Below are 19,482 nucleotides of genomic sequence, written 5' to 3' on the forward strand. Positions count from 1 at the left end.
AGCGGCTCTGTAACTGAATAAATTATGTTAATGAAGCCGGCCCATATGTCGAGGGATGGGGGCGTGGGCGCTGAACCCGTCGCAATAAACTCGCGACGGCTTTAACGGACACATTATGTTAATGAGCCGCCAGTCACTGGGCGTAGCTTTGCCCAAATAAGGATTGCCACTGGACCGATATCGGCAGTGACCCGAGCGGAGGTGACGTCACGCTCAAGGGCGCGGTGGACGGGGGTGGGGTGAATACCTTGGTGACATGACGTCACTAGCAAGGCACACCTCCCCCTGGCGTTTCACAGCGATGAGGTCACGCTGAGTGGTGACGTCACAGAGCGGGAATGGAGTTTAAGTTGATTTAGATTCAATTCTAGATTTAAAGCTTTCGTGACTGCTAGGATCCATACTCTTTGGTTCTATTGGGTAAAGTCACGTAGGTAAAAAATAAAATAACAAAAAATCACGACGTTTCGGCCACAACACAAGCGGCCTTCATCAGGTGAAGGGACGAGCCTGTCTGGAGGACAGCGCTGGAGTGGAAGAAGCCACGCTTAGATCACGACCTTTAAGCTGTGTGAGAAGATAAAGAAGACCAAGCACCTTGACAAAGGAATTAGCATAGAATTTAGCATTGAAATGGCTCATTGAAATAGCTAAGTTAAAGTATACACATCCGCAGAGGTGCCCCTTGACAAAGGAATTAGCATCGAATTTAGCATTGAAATAGCTGAGTGATTAACTAGTAACTGGTCACAGAAATAGCTATGTTAAAGTTAGAGTATATACATTCACCGAGGCACCTAGTACTCATCAAACAGGAGAATTTAGCGAAACACAACCACGCTCAGACATCGGACCTGTGTGCGAGCAAACAAGGTGTTCTGACAAAGAAATTAGCATAAAAATTAGCATTTGATTGGCGGATTTTAGGAAAGAGGTGGTGTACGTGCCGGTGGACTTGCAGTGTGGCGCGGGGGGGGAAAGGGGGGAGGGGGAGTTTACCTATTGATGGTGTGAAAAGGGAATTTATAAGAGCTGCGAAAGTTTGGGGTACCACTACTCGAAAAATATACTGTACCATTGAAATTAGTTTAATGTTTAGTTCGATTTAGAACATCTTTCCAATGGTTGCTTAATTTGAAACCATCCTCTCGGTTGAAATTGTCTGTGTTTGTAGATCTGAATTGCTTCATGAACAAATCTCTGATAAAAGCCCGTGGGTTTGCAAAGAACCTTGGTATCGGAGAAAATGATATCGTGATCCCCCACAGCGTTGTAACAGTGATCAGCCACGGCAGAAGAATTCGTTTTGCCGTGTTTCAAATCTGATTTGTGCTCGCGAATTCGGTCAGAGACATGTCGCTTTGTCTCACCGATGTAGCAATCACCGCAGGTACAACTCAATTTGTAAACCCCGGGGTACTGTAAATCAGGAATGACATCCTTCACGGATGGGATCAGATCACGAATTTTGTGTACTGTATTGAACCGGACCTGGATCTTGTGTTTGTTTAGAATTTTCAAAATTGAATGACATCCGTGAAGGATGTCATTCAATTCTGCAGAGGAAGCGTCAGAGGAAGCGTCAGCTGCAGACAGAAAAAAATAATATCCACACCATCTACACGTGAGTATCGATGCACAGAGGAAAGCATATATACACAGTAACACGTGACTTACACGTCTATATTCATATATTCATGATGTAGTGGAAAAGTGTCCCAAATTCATCACATGGGCTGTTATGGCACACAATGAGAGGGCAAATGGTTATAAACATGCCTGGAAGCCCTCGTATCTTCAAAATGAATGTTCACCCAAAACTCCGAGCACACAATTTCAGCTGTTTGGCTTCAAAAGGAATATTTATGAAAGCTAATTTCAGCTGACATAGCAGAGGGTGTTTAAAATAATACTATTTGTGTTATGCAGAAATGCATAAATTAATGTTCAATCGCAACTTAAAAGGTGTGAAGCCAGGCACAGATGTCCTTGAATGCTGGGATGAACAGATCCGACTTCAGCTGCACGTGTGTCCTGTGTTAACTTCCTGACTCCATTCTTACAAAGAGTTGCAGAGGAAAACAAAACTAAACTACTGTTTTGATATAACCTCCGTGCTCAACAGAGTTAATAGACTTTACTGCAAACACAAACTTGACACTGTCACACACTCAAGAGGCGGAGCCAGGATTTTCAGGTAGGGGGGGCAACCCCTCCAGCAATGAAAAATGATAGGAGTTGTTAGTAAGGAGTTGTTGGTAAGGAGTTGTTAGTAAGTAAGGAGTTGTTAGTAAGGAGTTGTTAGTAAGTAAGGACTTGTCCCTTACTTTTTATTCGACGCTTGTGATCGGCATTGCGCTCGCTGAAGGTGTTTGCCTTCAGGGAAGTCGTGTACTCTGTATACGCAACTGCGCAAAATTCTGTGAGTCGCTTACAATTGTTTTGCCGTTACTTATTGCCAATTATGGACTCGGTCTGTTGTCCTCTCATAGAGTCCCTGGCACGTAATAATATGCCACACGGTGGCAGTGGGGGTCACAAAATGCTGATTTATCTATATATATGAAAGGGAAATGTGTGGATACTTGTGTCTGTTCGAAATGTTTAGCATACTTCCCAACGTGCCACACACTTGAAATTTGGCATGTGGGTATGTTCCATACTGTACACAATGTAAAACATATAAAAAGTATTTTGTATATTTTTTGGGGGGGGGGAATGACCATGAAGTGTCTGGCGTCAACCCGCAACACCTCTGAGTTAAGCGCTCTCCAATGCTTAGAGCTGTTAACAGCGTGCCAGGAGATTTTAGGTGCCGCTTCGCTCCTGGTCGATGAAGCCATTGGCTTCTCGGGAGTTCAATACATATCCTCCGTGTGAAGAACGGGTAGAACTGCTATCTTAAATATGAAGCAGAACATTCCATCTGTTTGTTTGTGCGAAGCAGCAAAAACCTCTCCAACGCTGAGCTCTGGCGTCGTGAAAATTTGCACAGCTAACGCTGTCTGGAATTTCTAAGTGAACGTGACTATTTTCAGCTCGCCACGTCATTATTCCCTTCCCCGAGTGGCCAAAATCGACCTTACGTAGAAGTGGGGTAAGGTTAAATTTCCTTGAGTGAAAACATCCGATTTAGGTAAATTGATTTGTTTCGGCTTTTTCTTTCTTGCAAGCATCAATTTTAGGAATAGGTTTTACCCTTTTAACTGGCACAAAAACTGACACCTTTGTTCAAGGCATCATGTTTGCAATAACCACAACACAAGCAGTCAAAATGCAAACAAAAAAGGACAACTCTGATAATAATATTGGCACTGTCCTTGAATTTGATTGGTCCACACCCGAGACAGCTTTTCTTAGAGCCCTTTAATCTCCACTGGTGTTGGACCAGAAGACGCCAAAAGGCGTACAACTCAAAAACAGCACACTATCAGAGTATTGAGGGCTTGGGGTGAACATTTACATTATGAGACCTCATTTGCCAGAAACAAGATATAGGAATAGGTTTTACCCTTTTAACTGGCACAAAAACTGACACCTTTATTATAAAGCTGACACCTTTATTATAAAGGTGTCAGTTTTTGTGCCAGTTAAAAGGGTAAAACCTATTCCTATTCACACACGTTGACAAAGCCTCACATTGTGTTGTTGTGGGCAGGTCGCTTCTGATAACAAGAGCGGTATAGCAGCTCCAGCAGGCTTGGCCTGGTAACAAAAGAAAATAAAAAACTGCGTGAATATTTACAATAAAACAAAGTTACAAAGTGGCGAGCCGGGTGAAGACAAATTAAACTTAAGCGAGATAATTAAAGTGAAGCAATCAGGCGAGGGCAGGAGGCAAGGGCCTGCGTGGCTAGGCCCCGCGTTGTAAAGTTCCAACCTGGACATCGATTCCCATGCTCGCTGCTACTCAACTGACATCCCTACGAGAGAGAGAGGCTCTACCTTGGTAAACAACAACCACCACCACCATGAGAATTTCTCACCTCGGATTTCAGTGGAAGGGCGGATCGACAGCCTCCTGTTACCTTGCGACGTCACGTGGGTAAGCAGGTAACATGACGTCACTTCCAGGGTAAGAGACACGCCCCTCCTACGAGCAGCTTTGTAACTGAATAAATTATATTTTGATTTAAAGCTTTCGTGACTGCAGTAATTCATATTCTTAGTTCTTTCGGTAAAGTCACGTTGAAGAGAAACAACAAGACGACCGTTTGAGTTATGGTCGAAACGTCGTGAGAATTTTTTATTGTTTAATATATATTTTATTATTTTGTTGTTTCTCTTCAACGTGACTTTACCGAAAAAACTAAGAATATGAATAAATTATGTTAATGAGTCCGCCCCATATGTCGAGGGATGGGGCGTGGCTGCTGAACCCGTCGCAATAAACTCTCAACGGCTTCAACGAATACATTATGTTAATGAACCGCCAGTCACTGGGCGTAGCTTTGCCCAAATAAGGATTGCCACTGGATTGATATCGGCAGTGACCCAAGCGGAGGTGACGTCACGCTCAAGAGCGCTGGGGACGGGGTTGGGGGAGTGTGAATACCTTGGTGACATGACGTCCCTAGCGAGATACACCTCCCGCTGGCACTTCATGCCGATGAGGTCATGCTGAATGGTGACGTCACAGAGTGGGATTGGAGTTTAAGTTGATTTAGCTTCATTTTCCATTGCCCCCTCCCTTGGGTGCGTGAACTTAGCAACAACGTGGACATTATTGTGTATACTGTGTGTGTGTGTACGTACACAGTGTGTGTGTACACGCTGTGTATGTGTGTATGTACGTACACACAGTGTACGTACATACACAGTGGGGGGCAAAGGCGGTGCATTGGCCAGTTATCGGAGTCAGTAGACCCATGGCATCTTATCATCAATTATTTTTTTTTTAATTTATTATTTTATTTATTCGTATTAACTTTTTCATTTTTAAATCTTTTATTTTGTTTATTTTTTGTTTTCTATCTACGTGACTTTACCGAAAGAACCAGGAATATGGCAGCGCATTCTCTATTTGTTGCAGAGGTTCAAGGTTCAAATCCAACAGGCATATCTGGCTACCCCAGTGACATTCACCACAATATGCGCAGTCTGCTTAACAGCGGATGTGAAACAAACCACTGTGTCACTCACAACGCACATTGCATGTTGGTGTCACGGTCAAAATTGTGGCAATTCCAGACACTATCCAGAAACTCCACAAGGGAGATGACGCGTCAATGATCGCCCCCTACCGACAGACTCATGTCCACGTGCAGGCCGGTGCAGGGCCACCTTGTGCCACACAGGGGCAGCTGCCACTAGGGGGCGCCCTTCGATTGTTTGAGATGAGGTTCGATACGAAACACCGAGTTGCTGAGGCAATTAGACAAGCGACTTATGAGTGCAAATATGTTGTTTATAATGTAGCGAATGCTTGGGATCTTGTCTCTCGCTCCTGCTCACAGATTTACCCAGCCCACAGCTCCACAGATACCAGCCGCTCCTCCTGGGCAGGTTCGGTTACGTACGGTGCGAAATAAGTTCCAGATGCACACACAGAGACTCACACAGAGCCCCATAGATTATCACGGTTGGCTACGTACGGTGCGAAATAAATTACAGATAAACACTCCTTTGAGCAAGTTTGAGTCGCGGGCCGTGGAAGTTGAGCGGGCGCGTGTTGCTACTGAGAGTCGTTGAATACGGTTGGATAGACGCTGATAGAGAGACACACACACAGACAAGACAGGCGGACACAGACAAGAGGAACACAGAGACGACAGAGAGACACAGGCAGAGAGAAACAGAGGCAAACAGATGACACAGACGGACAGATAGATGTTGAATCGAACACACTGAACTCGCTCCATTGAAAGAGATTCCTCGATCTTCGCAATGCCCGGAAGTCGTTCTTATTTTTATTGATCTAATTGCGTGTGGTGTGTACGTGCAAGCAATGTGGGATATCGATGTACACAGATATGAACAAGATCATCAGACAAGACGTCTTTAATTTAATCGGTCTCTCCACGAAACAAAGGAATGTTGAACACGTAATATAAATCCCACGGCCTTCGTGCGAGTCCATAATTACTGCAGCATTGATTCAGTGCAAGCCAACTGTGGACCGGTTTTGGTGGACACTGTGTGTGTACACTGTGTGTGTGTACACTGTGTGTACACTGTGTGTGTACACTATGTGTGTGTACACTGTGTGTGCAAGCCAACTGTGGACCGGTTTTGGTGGACAATGTCTCAACAGCAGTGGGGCTTGTTTCAAGCCATGGTTGTCAACATCCAGACGTTAATCAGCAAGGAGCATTTCTACTCCAAGTTCGACAAAATCTACGTCAACACGTAAGACAAAATTATAATTCGTGTTGCAGAGAATGAATCCCCTCTGCGTGTAACTTTAAGGTGGTATGCTTTATAAATGATGAATTATCCGAGTGTGCTTCCTATGTCAAAGACAATGAGTTGCTCCAGATGCTTCATGAAACACAAAAATACCCTTTGACCTGTATCACAAGAACAACGGGACTCACCTGAGTTATCTGTACAGGTTATTTCCAAAAACACACACACACACTTTGTCCTAACATCAATTATTCAATGTTTAACCCTTATAAATGAAATGATGCATGTACACACAAAATCAGACAAGTGTTCATTCTGAATTATTGACAGGCATTTTAACAACATTTAATTACTGCAGTGAAATATACTGCATCCGATAACATCTGATTAAGAAGCTATTTAAAAAAAATGCACCGTCTGCTTAACAGTGGGTGTAAAACATACTATTGTGTCATTCAAAACGAGTAGGCCATTGCATGCTGGCGTCTGAGTGAAAATGTAGCAAATTCTAAACATTACCTACAAACTACACAACTGAGATGACACATTAATCATCGCCCCCTACTGACAGGCTCTTGTCCACATGCAGGCTGATGCAAGGCCACCACCTTGTGCCACACAGGGGCAGCTGATACTTGGGGATGCTCTTCGAGTGCTTCAGACGAGGTACGACACAAAACTCCGAGTTGCTGAGGCGATTAAGCAAGCACCATGTAAAAGCAATTATTATGATAAAATAGTTAATGCTTGGGAGCTTATTGGCTCTTGCTCCTGGTTAGAGATCTACCCAACCCACGGGCCCACAAAGTGTTTCCCATTCTTGTCATTAAAGGCCTGTGACAAAGGTGCATCTATTGTAGCGACATCGTCTCTGGCTTACACATCTACCGGGTCTCCACTTGACTTTGTATTGTCTAGGAGCAAGTCCACCCACACCTCCACTTCCACAAACTGCTGGAAGTTGCCTCGCTCTGCCTCAGTCAGAATTCTCCTTCTGCTTCACGTTGCCTTCATCAATGTAAAGATCCCATTCTGGAGATGAATCTTCATCTTCACATTTCACCTTCACTTCTTCCCTCTTCACCATCACTTCTTCACATTTCACCTTCACCTCTTCATATTTCACCATCACCTCTTCATATTTCACCTTGATACCTTTAAAAGTGTCCAAGCTGGGATTTTCGTCCGGTTCTTGTTTCATGAGGGATGGGCTCATTGTGGCACTTTGATTTTCACAAGCTGATTTCAGACTCCACTCCTTGTGGATCTTCTGATGCTTCTGTGTTCTCTGGTGTTTTCGAAGATTTGATGAATCTGCAAACGCCTTCCCGCACAGAGTGCACTTGAAGGGTTTCTCTCCAATGTGTGTTCTCTGGTGTGTTACAAGATGACATGAATCTGAAAACGCCTTGCCGCACAGAATACACTTGAAGGGTTTCTCTCCTGTGTGTGTTTTCTGGTGTGTTTTAAGAGCAGATAACCATGAAAATGCCTTCCCACAAACACTGCACTTGAAGGGTTTCTCTCGCGTGTGTGTTCTCTGGTGTGTTACAAGATTACATGACTGTGTAAACGCCATCCCGCACATCGTGCACCTGAAGGGTTTCTCTCCCGTGTGTGTTCTCTGGTGTTTTACAAGAGCAGATGACTGTGCAAATGCCTTCACGCACACACTGCACTTGAAGGGTTTCTCTCCTGTGTGTGTTCTCTGGTGTTTTTTAAGAGTAGATACATCTGAAAATGCCTTCCCACACACACTGCACCTGAAGGGTTTCTCTCCCGTGTGTGTTCTCTGGTGGGTCTGAAGAACTGATGGCCATGCAAATGCCTTGTTACACACAGTACATTTGAAGGGTTTCTCTCCTGTGTGACTTCTCTGGTGCCGTGTCAAATTTCCAGTCCGATCCGTGCCGTATGCACGCTGGTCGCATTGTTGACTTGTCGTACCGAGCTGCGCTGAGTGCCTTTGCTCCATCAGACCAATTCTGCAGAGGAAGCGTCAGCTGCAGACAGAAAAAAAGAATATCCACACCATCTACACGTCAGGTACAGAGGAATGCACACGTGACTCACACGTCTATACTTATTAATATATTCATGATGTAGTGAAAAAATTTCACAAATTAATCAGATTTGATGAACGTGAAAACGCCTTCACGTACAGAGTCCACCTGAAGGGTTTCTCTCCACGGGCTGTTATGCCTGGAAGCCTTCATATCTTCAAGATGAATGTTAACCCAAAACTCTTAAGCACACAATTTCGGCTGTCTGACTACAAAAGGAATATTTATGAAAGCTAAATTCAGCTGACATAGCAAAGGGTGTTGAAAACAATACTATTTGTGATATGCAGAAATTAATGTTCAATCGCAACTTAGAGGTGTGAATCCAGGCTCAGATGTCCTTGAATGCTGGGATGAACAGTTCCGAATTCAGCTGCATGTGTGTGCTGTGCTCACCTCCTGTTTCCATTCTTACAAAGAGTTCCAGAGGAAAACAAAAATAAACTATTGTTTTGATATAATCTCCGTGTTCAATAGAGTTAATACATTTTACTGCAAACACAAACTTGACACTGTCACACACTGCCATGAGTAAACAGGTGGTGGTGTGACCAGCACCATGCCTGGCCACTTTCATCTGCTCAGCATTAATTCTTCCTCACTCCACCAAGTAATGAATCGAGGATCAATCAACATAGCCGAGGCTATCCGTGTCTCTGTCTCTCTCCCCGTGGTGAAGGTGTTCCCCTCCACACATTCAGAGTCAACAGCGGCACGCGCTTAGCGTCTTTGACCGATAGATACATTGACGCACGTATTGTTGGTTCTTACAGTAAAGTCACGTAGATAGAAAATAAAAATAACAGATTAAATTTAATAAGATAAAGACCACTTGTGTTGCAATCGAAACCTCGTGGGTTTTTGCTTTATTTTCAATTTTTCATTTAATTTAATTTTTATTTTCTATCTACGTGACTTTACCGAAAGAACCAAGAATATTAATTCCTACAGTCACTAAAGTTTTAAGTCGAAACATTCACACACGTTGACAAAGCCTCACCTTGTGTTGTTGTGGGCAGGTCGCTTCTGATAACAAGAGCGGTATAGCAGCTCAAGCGGGCTTGGCCTGCTAACAAAATGAAATAAAAACTGCGTGAATATTTACAATAAAACAAAGTTACAAAGTGGCGAGCCGGGTGAAGACAAATTAAACTTAAGCGAGATAATTAAAGTGAATGCAATGAGGCGAGGGCAGGAGGCAAGGCCCCGCGTGGCTAGGCCCCGCGTTGTAAACTTCCAACCTGGACATCGATTCCCATGCTCGCTGCTACTCAATTGACATCCCTACGAGAGAGCGAGGCTCTACCTTGGTAAACAACAACCACCACAACCACCACCACAACAACCACAACGAGAATTTCTCAGGTGACGTCATGTTCAAAAGCGCAGGGGAGGGGTGAATACCTTGGTGACATGACGTCACTAGCGAGGTACACCTCCCCCTGGCGTTTCACGCTGATGAAGTAATGCTGAGAGGTGACGTCACAGAGCTGGGTTGGAGTTTAAGTTGATTTAGATTCATTTTACATTGCTCCCTCCCTTGGGTGTGTGGGCTCAGCTGCAACAACGTGGAAATTATTGTGTATACACTGTGTGTGTGTACACTGTGTGTGTGCACTGTGTGTGTGTACACTGTGTGTGTACACTGTGTGTGTGTACACTGTGTGTGCAAGCCAACTGTGGACCGGTTTTGGTGGACAATGTCTCAACAGCAGTGGGGCTCGCTTCAAGCCATGGTTGTGAACATCCAGACGTTAATCAGCAAGGAGCACTTCTAGTCCGAGTTCGACAAAATCTACGTCAACACGTAAGACAAAATTATAATTCGTGTTATAGAGAATGTATCTCCTCTACGTGTAACTTTAAGGTGGTATGCCTTGTAACTGATGAATGATCCGAGTGTGCTTCCTATTTCAAAGACAATGAGTTGCTCCAGATGCTTCGTGAAACACAAAAGTACCCTTTGACCTGTATCACAAGAACAACGGGTCTCACCTGAGTTCTCTGTACAGGTTACTTCCATAACACACACACACACTTTGTCCTAACATCACTTATTCAATGTTTGACCCTTATAAATGAAATGATGCATGTACACACAAAATCAGACAAGTGTTCATTCTGAATTATTGACAGGCATTTTAACAAAATGTAATTACTGCAGTGAAATATACTGCATCAGATAACATCTGATTAAGAAGCTATTTGAAAAAAAATGCACCGTCTGCTTAACAGTGGATGTAAAACATGCTATTGTGTCATTCAAAACGAGGCCATTGCATGCTGGCGAATTCTAAACATTAGCGACAAATTACATAACTGAGATGAAACATCAATCATCGCCCCCTACTGACAGCCTCTTGTTCACATACTCTTTGGTTCTTTCAGTAAAGTCACGTAGGTAGAAAAAATAGTAATAGATCACGACGTTTCGATCGTAACACAAGCGGTCGTCCTCAGGCGGAAAAAAATAATAAATGCAGGCCGGTGCAGGGCCACCACCCTGTGCCACACAGGGGCAGCTGCTACTTGGGGATGCTCTTCGAGTGTTTCAGACGAGATACAAAACTCCCAGTTGCCGAGGCGATTAAGCAAGCACCGAGTAAATGCAATTATTATAACATAGTGAATGCTTGGGGGCTTATTGTCTCTCGCTCCTGGTTAAAGATCTACCCAACCCACGGGCCCACAAAGACTGGCCGCTCTTACTCTGCAGGTTGAACCTAGAAACTGAGTGTCCAACTTCACGTTCTTGTCATTAAAGGCCTGTGACAAAGGTCTATTGTAGAGACATCGTCTCTGGCTTACACATCTACCGGGTCACCACTTGACTTTGTATTGTCTCGGAGGAAGTCCACCCACACCTCCACTTCCACAAACTGCTGGGAGTTGCCTCACTCTGACTCAGTCAGAATTCTCCTCCTGCTTCACGTTGCCTCCATCGATGTGAAGGTCCCATTTTGGAGTTGAATCTTCATCTTCACATTTCACCTTCACCTCTTCATATTTCACCTCGATACTTTTAAAAGTGTCCAAGCTGGGATTTTCTTCCGGTTCGTGTTTCATGAGGGATGGGCTTATTGTGGCACTTTGACTTTCACAAGCTGATTTCAGATTCCACTCCTTGCAGATCTTCTGATGCTTTTGTGTTCTCTGGTGTACTTGAAGATTTGATGAATGTGCAAACATCATCCCGCACAAAATGCACCTGAAGGGTTTCTCTCCCGTGTGTGTTCTCTGGTGTACTTTAAGATGTGTTGACTGTGAAAACGCCTTCCAGCACAGAGTGCACTTGAAGGGTTTCTCTCCCGTGTGTGTTCTCTCGTGTACTTTAAGATGTGATGAATGTGCAAACATCATCCCGCACAAAAAGCACCTGAAGGGTTTCTCTCCTGTGTGTATTCTCTGGTGTTTTTTAAGAGCAGATGGCCGTGGAAATGCCTTCCCACACACAGTGCACTTGAAGGGTTTCTCTCCTGTGTGTTCTCTGGTGTTTTTTAAGAACAGATGAGAGTGAAAATGCCTTCCCACACACAGTGTACTTGCAGGGTTTCTCTCCCGTGTGTGTACTCTGGTGTCTTTGCAGATTTGATGACTGTGAAAATGCCTTCCTGCACATCGTGCACCTGAAGGGTTTCTCTCCCGTGTGTGTTCTCTGGTGGGTCTGAAGAATTGATGGCCATGTAAATGCCTTGTCACACACAGTGCACTTGAAGGGTTTCTCTCCCGTGTGTGTTCGCTGGTGTCTTTCAAGAACTGATGGCCATGCAAATGCCTTGTCACACACAGTGCACTTGAAGGGTTTCTCTCCTGTGCGAGTTCTCTTGTGCTGTGTCAAATTTCCAGTCCGATCCGTGCTGTATGCACGCTGGTCGCATTGTTGACTTGTCGTACCGAGCTGCTGTGCTGACTGCCTTTGCTCCATCAGACCAGCGTCAGCTGCAGACAGAAAAAAATAATATCCACACCATCTACACGTCAGTATCGAGGCACAGAGGAATGCATATATAGTCACATGTGACTTACACGTCTATACTTATTCATATATTCATGATGTAGTGAAAAAGTGTCCCAAATTCATCACACGGGCTGTAATGGCACACAATGAGAGGGCAAATGGTTATAAACATGCCTGGAAGCCCTCGTATCTTCAAAATGAATGTTAACCCAACATTCATAAGCACACAATTTCGGCTGTCTGGCTACAAAAGGAATATTTATAAGAGCTAAATTCAGCTAACATAGCAAAGGGTGTTGAAAACAATACTATTTGTGTTATGCTGAAATGCATGAATTAATGTTCAATCGCAACTCAGATGTCCTTGAATGCTGGGATGAACAGTTCCGACTTCAGCTGCATGTGTGTGCTGTGTTCACCTCCTGTTTCCATTCTTAGTAAGAGTTCCAGAGGAAAACAAAAATAAACTATTGTTTTGATATAATCTCCGTGTTCAATAGAGTTGATAGACTTTACTGCAAATACAAACTTTACACTGTCACACACTGGCGGTGGCGTGTCTAGAATCATGCCTGGCCACCTTCATCTGCTCAGCATTAATGCTTCCTCACTACACCAAGTAATTAATCGAGGATCAATTAACATAGCCGAAGCTAACTGGAGTTTGCGTGTCTCTCTCCGTGGTGAGATGTTAACTACCTCACCTGGTATACAGGAAGTCGTGGGTTCGATCCCGACCCTGACGCCTGCTGTATATTTGGAGTTTGCGCGTCTTTGACCGATAGACATTGACACACGTATTCTTGGTTCTTTTTGTAAAGTTACATAGACAGAAAATAACAATAACAGATAATACAATGACATTAAATAAAGACCACTTGTGTTGCAATCAAAACATGGGGGTTTTTTTGCTTTATTTACCATTTTTTACGTTTATTGTTATTTCATTTTCGAAAGAACCAAGAATATTAATTCCTGCAGTCACCAAAGTTTTAAGTCAAAACATTCACACACGTTGACAAAGCCTCACCTTGTGTTGTTGTGGGCAGGTCGCTTCTGAAAACTAGAGCGGTATAGCAGCTCAAGCGGGCTTGGCCTGCTAACAAAAGAAAATGAAAACTGTGTGAATATTTACAATAAAACAAAGTTACAAAGTGGCGAGCCGGGTGAAGACAAATTAAACTTAAGCGAGATTATTAAAGTGAACGCAATCAGGCGAGGGCAGGAGGCAAGGCCCCGCGTGGCTAGGCCCCGCGTTGTAAAGTTCCAACCTGGACATCGATTCCCATGCTCGCTGCTACTCAACTGACATCCCTGAGAGAGAGAGGCTCTACCTTGGTAAACAACAACAACAACCACCACCACAACGATGAGAATTTCTCACCTCGGATTTCAGTGCAAGCGCGCACACGGCAGCTTCCTGTTATCTCGCGACAGCAGGAAGTAGTATGACGTCACTTCCCTCCCACGAACGATGAGGCCGGCCCATATGTCGAGGGATGGGGGCGTGGTCGCTGAACCCGTCGCAATAAGCTCGCGACGGCTTTAACGGACACATTATGTTAATGAGCCACCAGTCACTGGGCGTAGCTTTGCCCAAATAAGGATTGCCACTGGACCGATATCGGCAGTGACCCAAGCGGAGGTGACGTCACGCTCAAGCGCGCGGTGGACGGGCGAGGGGTGAATACCTTGGTGACCTGACGTCACTAGGGAGGTACACCTCACCCTGGTGTTTCACGCCGATGAGGTAATGCAGAGTGGTGACGTCACAGAGTTGGAGTTTAAGTTGATTTAGATTCATTTTCCATTGCTCCCTCCCTTGAGTGTGTGAGCTCAGCAACAACGTGGACATTATTGTGTATACAGTGTGTGTGTGTACACTGTGTGTGTCACTGTGTCGCTGTGTGTGTCACTGTGTCACTGTGTGTCACTGTGCCTGGCACAAGCATCGTGACGTCACCGCCACTTAGTGGCGAATGGCAGTTGTTGTTGTGCCACTATGTCATTTTGTGTGTCACTGTGTCACTGTGTGTGTACACTGTGTGTACAGTGTGTATACACTGTGTGTAAACTGTGTGTGTACAGTGTATACACTGTGTGTGCACACTGTGTGTGTGTACACTGTGTGTCTACACTGTGTGTGTGTACACTGTGTGTGTGTACATTGTATGTGTACATTGTGTGTGTACAGTGTGTGTACACTGTGTGTGTACACTGTGTGTACACTGTGTGTGTACACTATGTGTACACTGTGTGTGTGTGTACACTGTGTGTACACTGTGTGTCTACACTGTGTGTACACTGTGTGCGTCTACACTGTGTGTACACTGTGTGTGTGTGTACACTGTGTGTCCGCATTGAACCGAACCCCCGGCAAGGCCATCCACTTAATGACGAGAGAAAATTCACACGAAATGTCCTTTTCAATGAAGTCTTCCAGATGTAAATTGATACAAGCTTTTAATGAGGAAATAAAATAATCTAATTCAAAACACAACACAATTCAAAGATGTTTCATTTTAAAGCTTCAAAACGGAGCATGGGGTGCTTGCGTGAATGCGTCCTTCGTGTGCAAATGTTGTGACTTTCCTGGCCTAAAGGCCGTCAATGTGTTGGACCATTAAATGGTGCACAGCGTCTCAACAACAGCAGTGGGGTTTGCTTCAACCGATAGGTAACGAACATCCAGACGTTAATCAGCAAGGAGCATTTATAGTCTTAGACAAAATCTACGTCAACACGTAAGACAAAACTACAATTCGTGTTGTAGAGAATGTACCTCCTCCTATACGTGTAACTTTTAAGTGGTATGCCTTGTAACTGATGAATGATCCGAGCGTGCTCCCTATTTCAAAGACGATGAGTTGCTCCAGAGGCAGACGCTTCGTGAAACACAAAAGTACCCTTTGACCTGTATCACAAGAACAACGGGTCTCACCTGAGTTCTCTGTACAGGTTACTTCCAAACACACACACACACTTTGTCCTAACATCACTTATTCAATGTTTGTTCCTCATACAAAATGTTACATGCACGCGCACAATCAGACAAGTATTAATTCTAAATCATTGACGGGCATATTAACATTGAATTACTGCAGCGAAATTGACTGCATCACGTTACATCGTATTAACAAGACGTTATTTTACAAATACGCACCGTCTGCTTCACAGTGTATGTAAAACATACTATTGCGTCATTCAAAACGAGTAGGCCGTTGCATGCTGGCGCCTGGGTCAAAATGTAGCAAATTCTAAACATTACACTACAAATAATAGATGAGGGCGCTTCGATGGCAACACAAGCAATCGTCATCAGGTGGGACAAGCACAGCTGCAATAAGAAACTGCTGGAGTAGGCGCCTACTACTTCAGCAGTTTCTCTTGCTGTGGTTGTCCCACCTGATGACGATTGCTTGTGTTGCGATCTAAACGCCGTGATCTGTTATGTTTCTACGCACGTGGTGACTTTACCGAAAGAACTCAAGAGTGTGGATTCCTGCAGTCACGAAAGCTTCGAATCAAGATTACCTACAAACTACACAACTGAGATGACGCATCAATCATCGCCCCCTACTGACAGGCTCTTGTCCACATGCAGGCTGGTGCAGGGCCACCACCTTGTGCCACACAGGGGCAGCTGCTACTTGGGGATGCTCTTCGAGTGTTTCAGACGAGGTACGACACAAATCTCCGTGTTGCTGAGGCGGTTAAGCAAGCACCATGTAAATGCAAATATTATAACATAGTGAATGCTTGGGAGCTTATTGTCTCTCGCTCCTGGTGAGAGATTGACCCAACCCACAGGTCCACAAAGACTGGCCGCTCTTACTCTGCAGGATGAACCAAGGAGCTGAGTGTTCAACTTCACATTCTTGTCATTAAAGGCCTATCACAAAGGTACATCTATTGTAGCGACATTGTCTCTGGCTTACACATCTACCGGGTCTCCACTTGACTTTGTATTGTCTAGGAAGTCCACCCACACCTCCACTTCCACAAACTGCTGGGAGTTGCCTCGCTCTGCCTCACAGTCAGAATTCTCCTCCTGCTTCACGTTGCCTCCATCGATGTCAAGGTCCCATTTTGGAGTTTCATCTTCATCTTCACATTTCACCTTCACTTCTTCACTCTTCACCATCACCTCTTCCCTCTTCACCATCACTTCTTCCCTCTTCACCATCACTTCTTCCCTCTTCACCATCACCTCTTCATATTTCACCTCGATACCTTTAAAAGTGTCCAAGCTGGGATTTTCATCCGGTTCTTGTTTCATGAGGGATGGGCTCATTGCGGCACTTTGACTTTCACAAGCTGATTTCAGACTCCACTCCTTGTGGATCTTGTGATGCTTCTGTGTTCTCTGGTGTACTTGAAGATTTAATGAACGTGCAAATGCCTTCCCACACACAGTGCACTTGAAGGGTTTCTCGCCCGTGTGTGTTCTCTGGTGTTTTTTAAGAGCAGATGACTGTGCAAATGCCTTCCCACACACAGTGCACTTGAAGGGTTTCTCTCCTGTGTGTGTTCTCTGGTGTGTTTTAAGAGCAGATGAATTTGAAAATGCCTTTCCACACACACTGCACTTGAAGGGTTTCTCTCCTGTGTGTGTTCTCTGGTGTGTTTTAAGAGCAAATGAATCTGAAAATGTCTTCCCACACACACTGCACTTGAAGGGTTTATCTCCCGTGCGTGTTCTCTGGTGTCTTTGAAGATGAGATGAATCTGAAAATGCCTTTCCACACACACTGCACTTGAAGGGTTTCTCTCCTGTGTGTGTTCTCTGGTGTGTTTTAAGAGCAAATGAACCTGAAAATGTCTTCCGACACACACTGCACCTGAAGGGTTTCTCTCCCGTGTGTGTTCTCTGGTGTGTTTTAAGAGCAGATGAATTTGAAAATGCCTTTCCACACACACTGCACTTGAAGGGTTTCTCTCCTGTGTGTGTTCTCTGGTGTGTTTTAAGAGCAAATGAATCTGAAAATGTCTTCCCACACACACTGCACTTGAAGGGTTTCTCTCCCGTGCGTGTTCTCTGGTGTCTTTGAAGATGAGATGAATCTGAAAATGCCTTTCCACACACACTGCACTTGAAGGGTTTCTCTCCTGTGTGTGTTCTCTGGTGTGTTTTAAGAGCAAATGAACCTGAAAATGCCTTCACGCACACACTGCACCTGAAGGGTTTCTCTCCCGTGTGTGTTCTCTGGTGTTTTTTAAGAGTAGATAAATCTGAAAATGTCTTCCCACACACACTGCACTTGAAGGGTTTCTCTCCTGTGTGTGTTCTCTCGTGTTTTTTAAGAGTAGATAAATGTGAAAATGCCTTTCCACACACACTGCACTTGAAGGGTTTCTCTCCTGTGTGTGTTCTCTGGTGTGTTTTAAGAGCAAATGAATCTACAAATGTCTTCCCACACACACTGCACTTGAAGGGTTTCTCTCCCGTGTGTGTTCTATGGTGTCTTTGAAGATGAGATGAATATGAAAATGTCTTCCCACACACAGTGCAATTGAAGGGTTTCTCTCCTGTGTGTGTTCTCTGGTGTGTTACAAGATTACATGACTGTGCAAATGCCTTCCCACACACAGTGCACTGGAAGGGTTTCTCGCCCGTGTGTGTTCTCTGGTGTTTTTTAAGAGCAGATGACTGTGCAAATGCCTTCCCACACACAGTGCACTTGAAGGGTTTCTCTCCCGTGTGTGTTCTCTGGTGTGTTTTAAGAGCAGATGAATTTGAAAATGCCTTTCCACACACACTGCACTTGAAGGGTTTCTCTCCTGTGTGTGTTCTCTGGTGTGTTTTAAGAGCAAATGAATCTGAAAATGTCTTCCCACACACACTGCACTTGAAGGGTTTCTCTCCCGTGCGTGTTCTCTGGTGTCTTTGAAGATGAGATGAATCTGAAAATGCCTTTCCACACACACTGCACTTGAAGGGTTTCTCTCCTGTGTGTGTTCTCTGGTGTGTTTTAAGAGCAAATGAACCTGAAAATGTCTTCCGACACACACTGCACCTGAAGGGTTTCTCTCCCGTGTGTGTTCTCTGGTGTGTTTTAAGAGCAGATGAATTTGAAAATGCCTTTCCACACACACTGCACTTGAAGGGTTTCTCTCCTGTGTGTGTTCTCTGGTGTGTTTTAAGAGCAAATGAATCTGAAAATGTCTTCCCACACACACTGCACTTGAAGGGTTTCTCTCCTGTGTGTGTTCTCTGGTGCTTTTTAAGAGCAGATGACCATGAAAATGCCTTCCCACACACACTGCACTTGAAGGGTTTCTCTCCCGTGTGTGTTCTCTGGTGTGTTTTAAGAACAAATGAACCAGAAAATGTCTTCCCACAAACACTGCACTTGAAGGGTTTCTCTCCCATGTGTGTTCTCTGGTGTGTTACAAGATTACATGACTGTGTAAACGCCATCCCGCACATCGTGCACATGAAGGGTTTCTCTCCCGTGTGTGTTCTCTGGTGGTTCTGAAAAACTGATGGCTATGCAAATGCCTTGTTACACACAGTACATTTGAAGGGTTTCTCTCCCGTGTGAGTTCTCTGGTGCCGTGTCAAATTTCCAGTCCGGTCCATGCTGTATGCACGCTGGTCGCATTGTTGACTTGTCGTACCGAGCTGCGCTGAGTGGCTTTGCTCCATCAGACCAATTCTGCAGAGGAAGCGTCAGCTGCAGACATAAAAAAAAGAATATCCACACCATCTACACGTCAGGTACAGAGGAATGCACACGTGACTTACACGTCTATACTTATTAATATATTAATATATGATGTGAAAAAGTTTCCCAAATTCATCAGATTTGATGAACGTGCAAATGCCTTCACGCACACACTGCAACTTGAAGGGTTTATCTCCCGTGTGTGTTCTCTGGTGTACTTTAAGATGTGGTGACTGTGCAAACGCCTTCACGTACAGAGTGCACCTGAAGGGTTTCTCTCCACGGGCTGTTATGGCACACAATGAGAGGGAAAATGTCATAAATATGCCTGAGAGCCTTCATATCTTCAAGATGAATGTTAACTCAAAACTCTAAGCACACAATTTCGGCTGTCTGACTACAAAAGGAATATTTATGAAAGCTCAATTCGGCTGACATAGCAAAG

General features: G+C 44.4%; 1 protein-coding gene and 2 pseudogenes across 1 annotated transcript; all 3 read right to left on the reverse strand.

Moving 5' to 3' along the window:
- Positions 1-2,843, reverse strand: part of LOC142918236 (uncharacterized) — a 17,475-nt pseudogene extending 14,632 nt beyond the window's left edge.
- Positions 2,844-5,984: 3,141 nt separating this feature from the next.
- Positions 5,985-8,347, reverse strand: LOC142918220 (uncharacterized). Its single transcript, XM_076062355.1, has one exon. The coding sequence runs from the start codon at positions 8,321-8,323 to the stop codon at positions 7,325-7,327; it is 999 nt and encodes a 332-aa protein (XP_075918470.1). The 5' UTR covers positions 8,324-8,347; the 3' UTR covers positions 5,985-7,324.
- Positions 8,348-10,514: 2,167 nt separating this feature from the next.
- Positions 10,515-19,040, reverse strand: LOC142918237 (uncharacterized; annotated as a pseudogene).
- Between the last annotated feature and the right edge of the window lie 442 nt (positions 19,041-19,482).

Source organism: Petromyzon marinus, unplaced genomic scaffold (assembly GCF_048934315.1).
Source record: "Petromyzon marinus isolate PM22_M1 ecotype Great Lakes invasive population unplaced genomic scaffold, UKy_Petmar_22M1.pri1.0 PM_G_Scaffold_58, whole genome shotgun sequence".
Classification (NCBI taxonomy): Eukaryota; Metazoa; Chordata; class Hyperoartia; order Petromyzontiformes; family Petromyzontidae; genus Petromyzon; species Petromyzon marinus.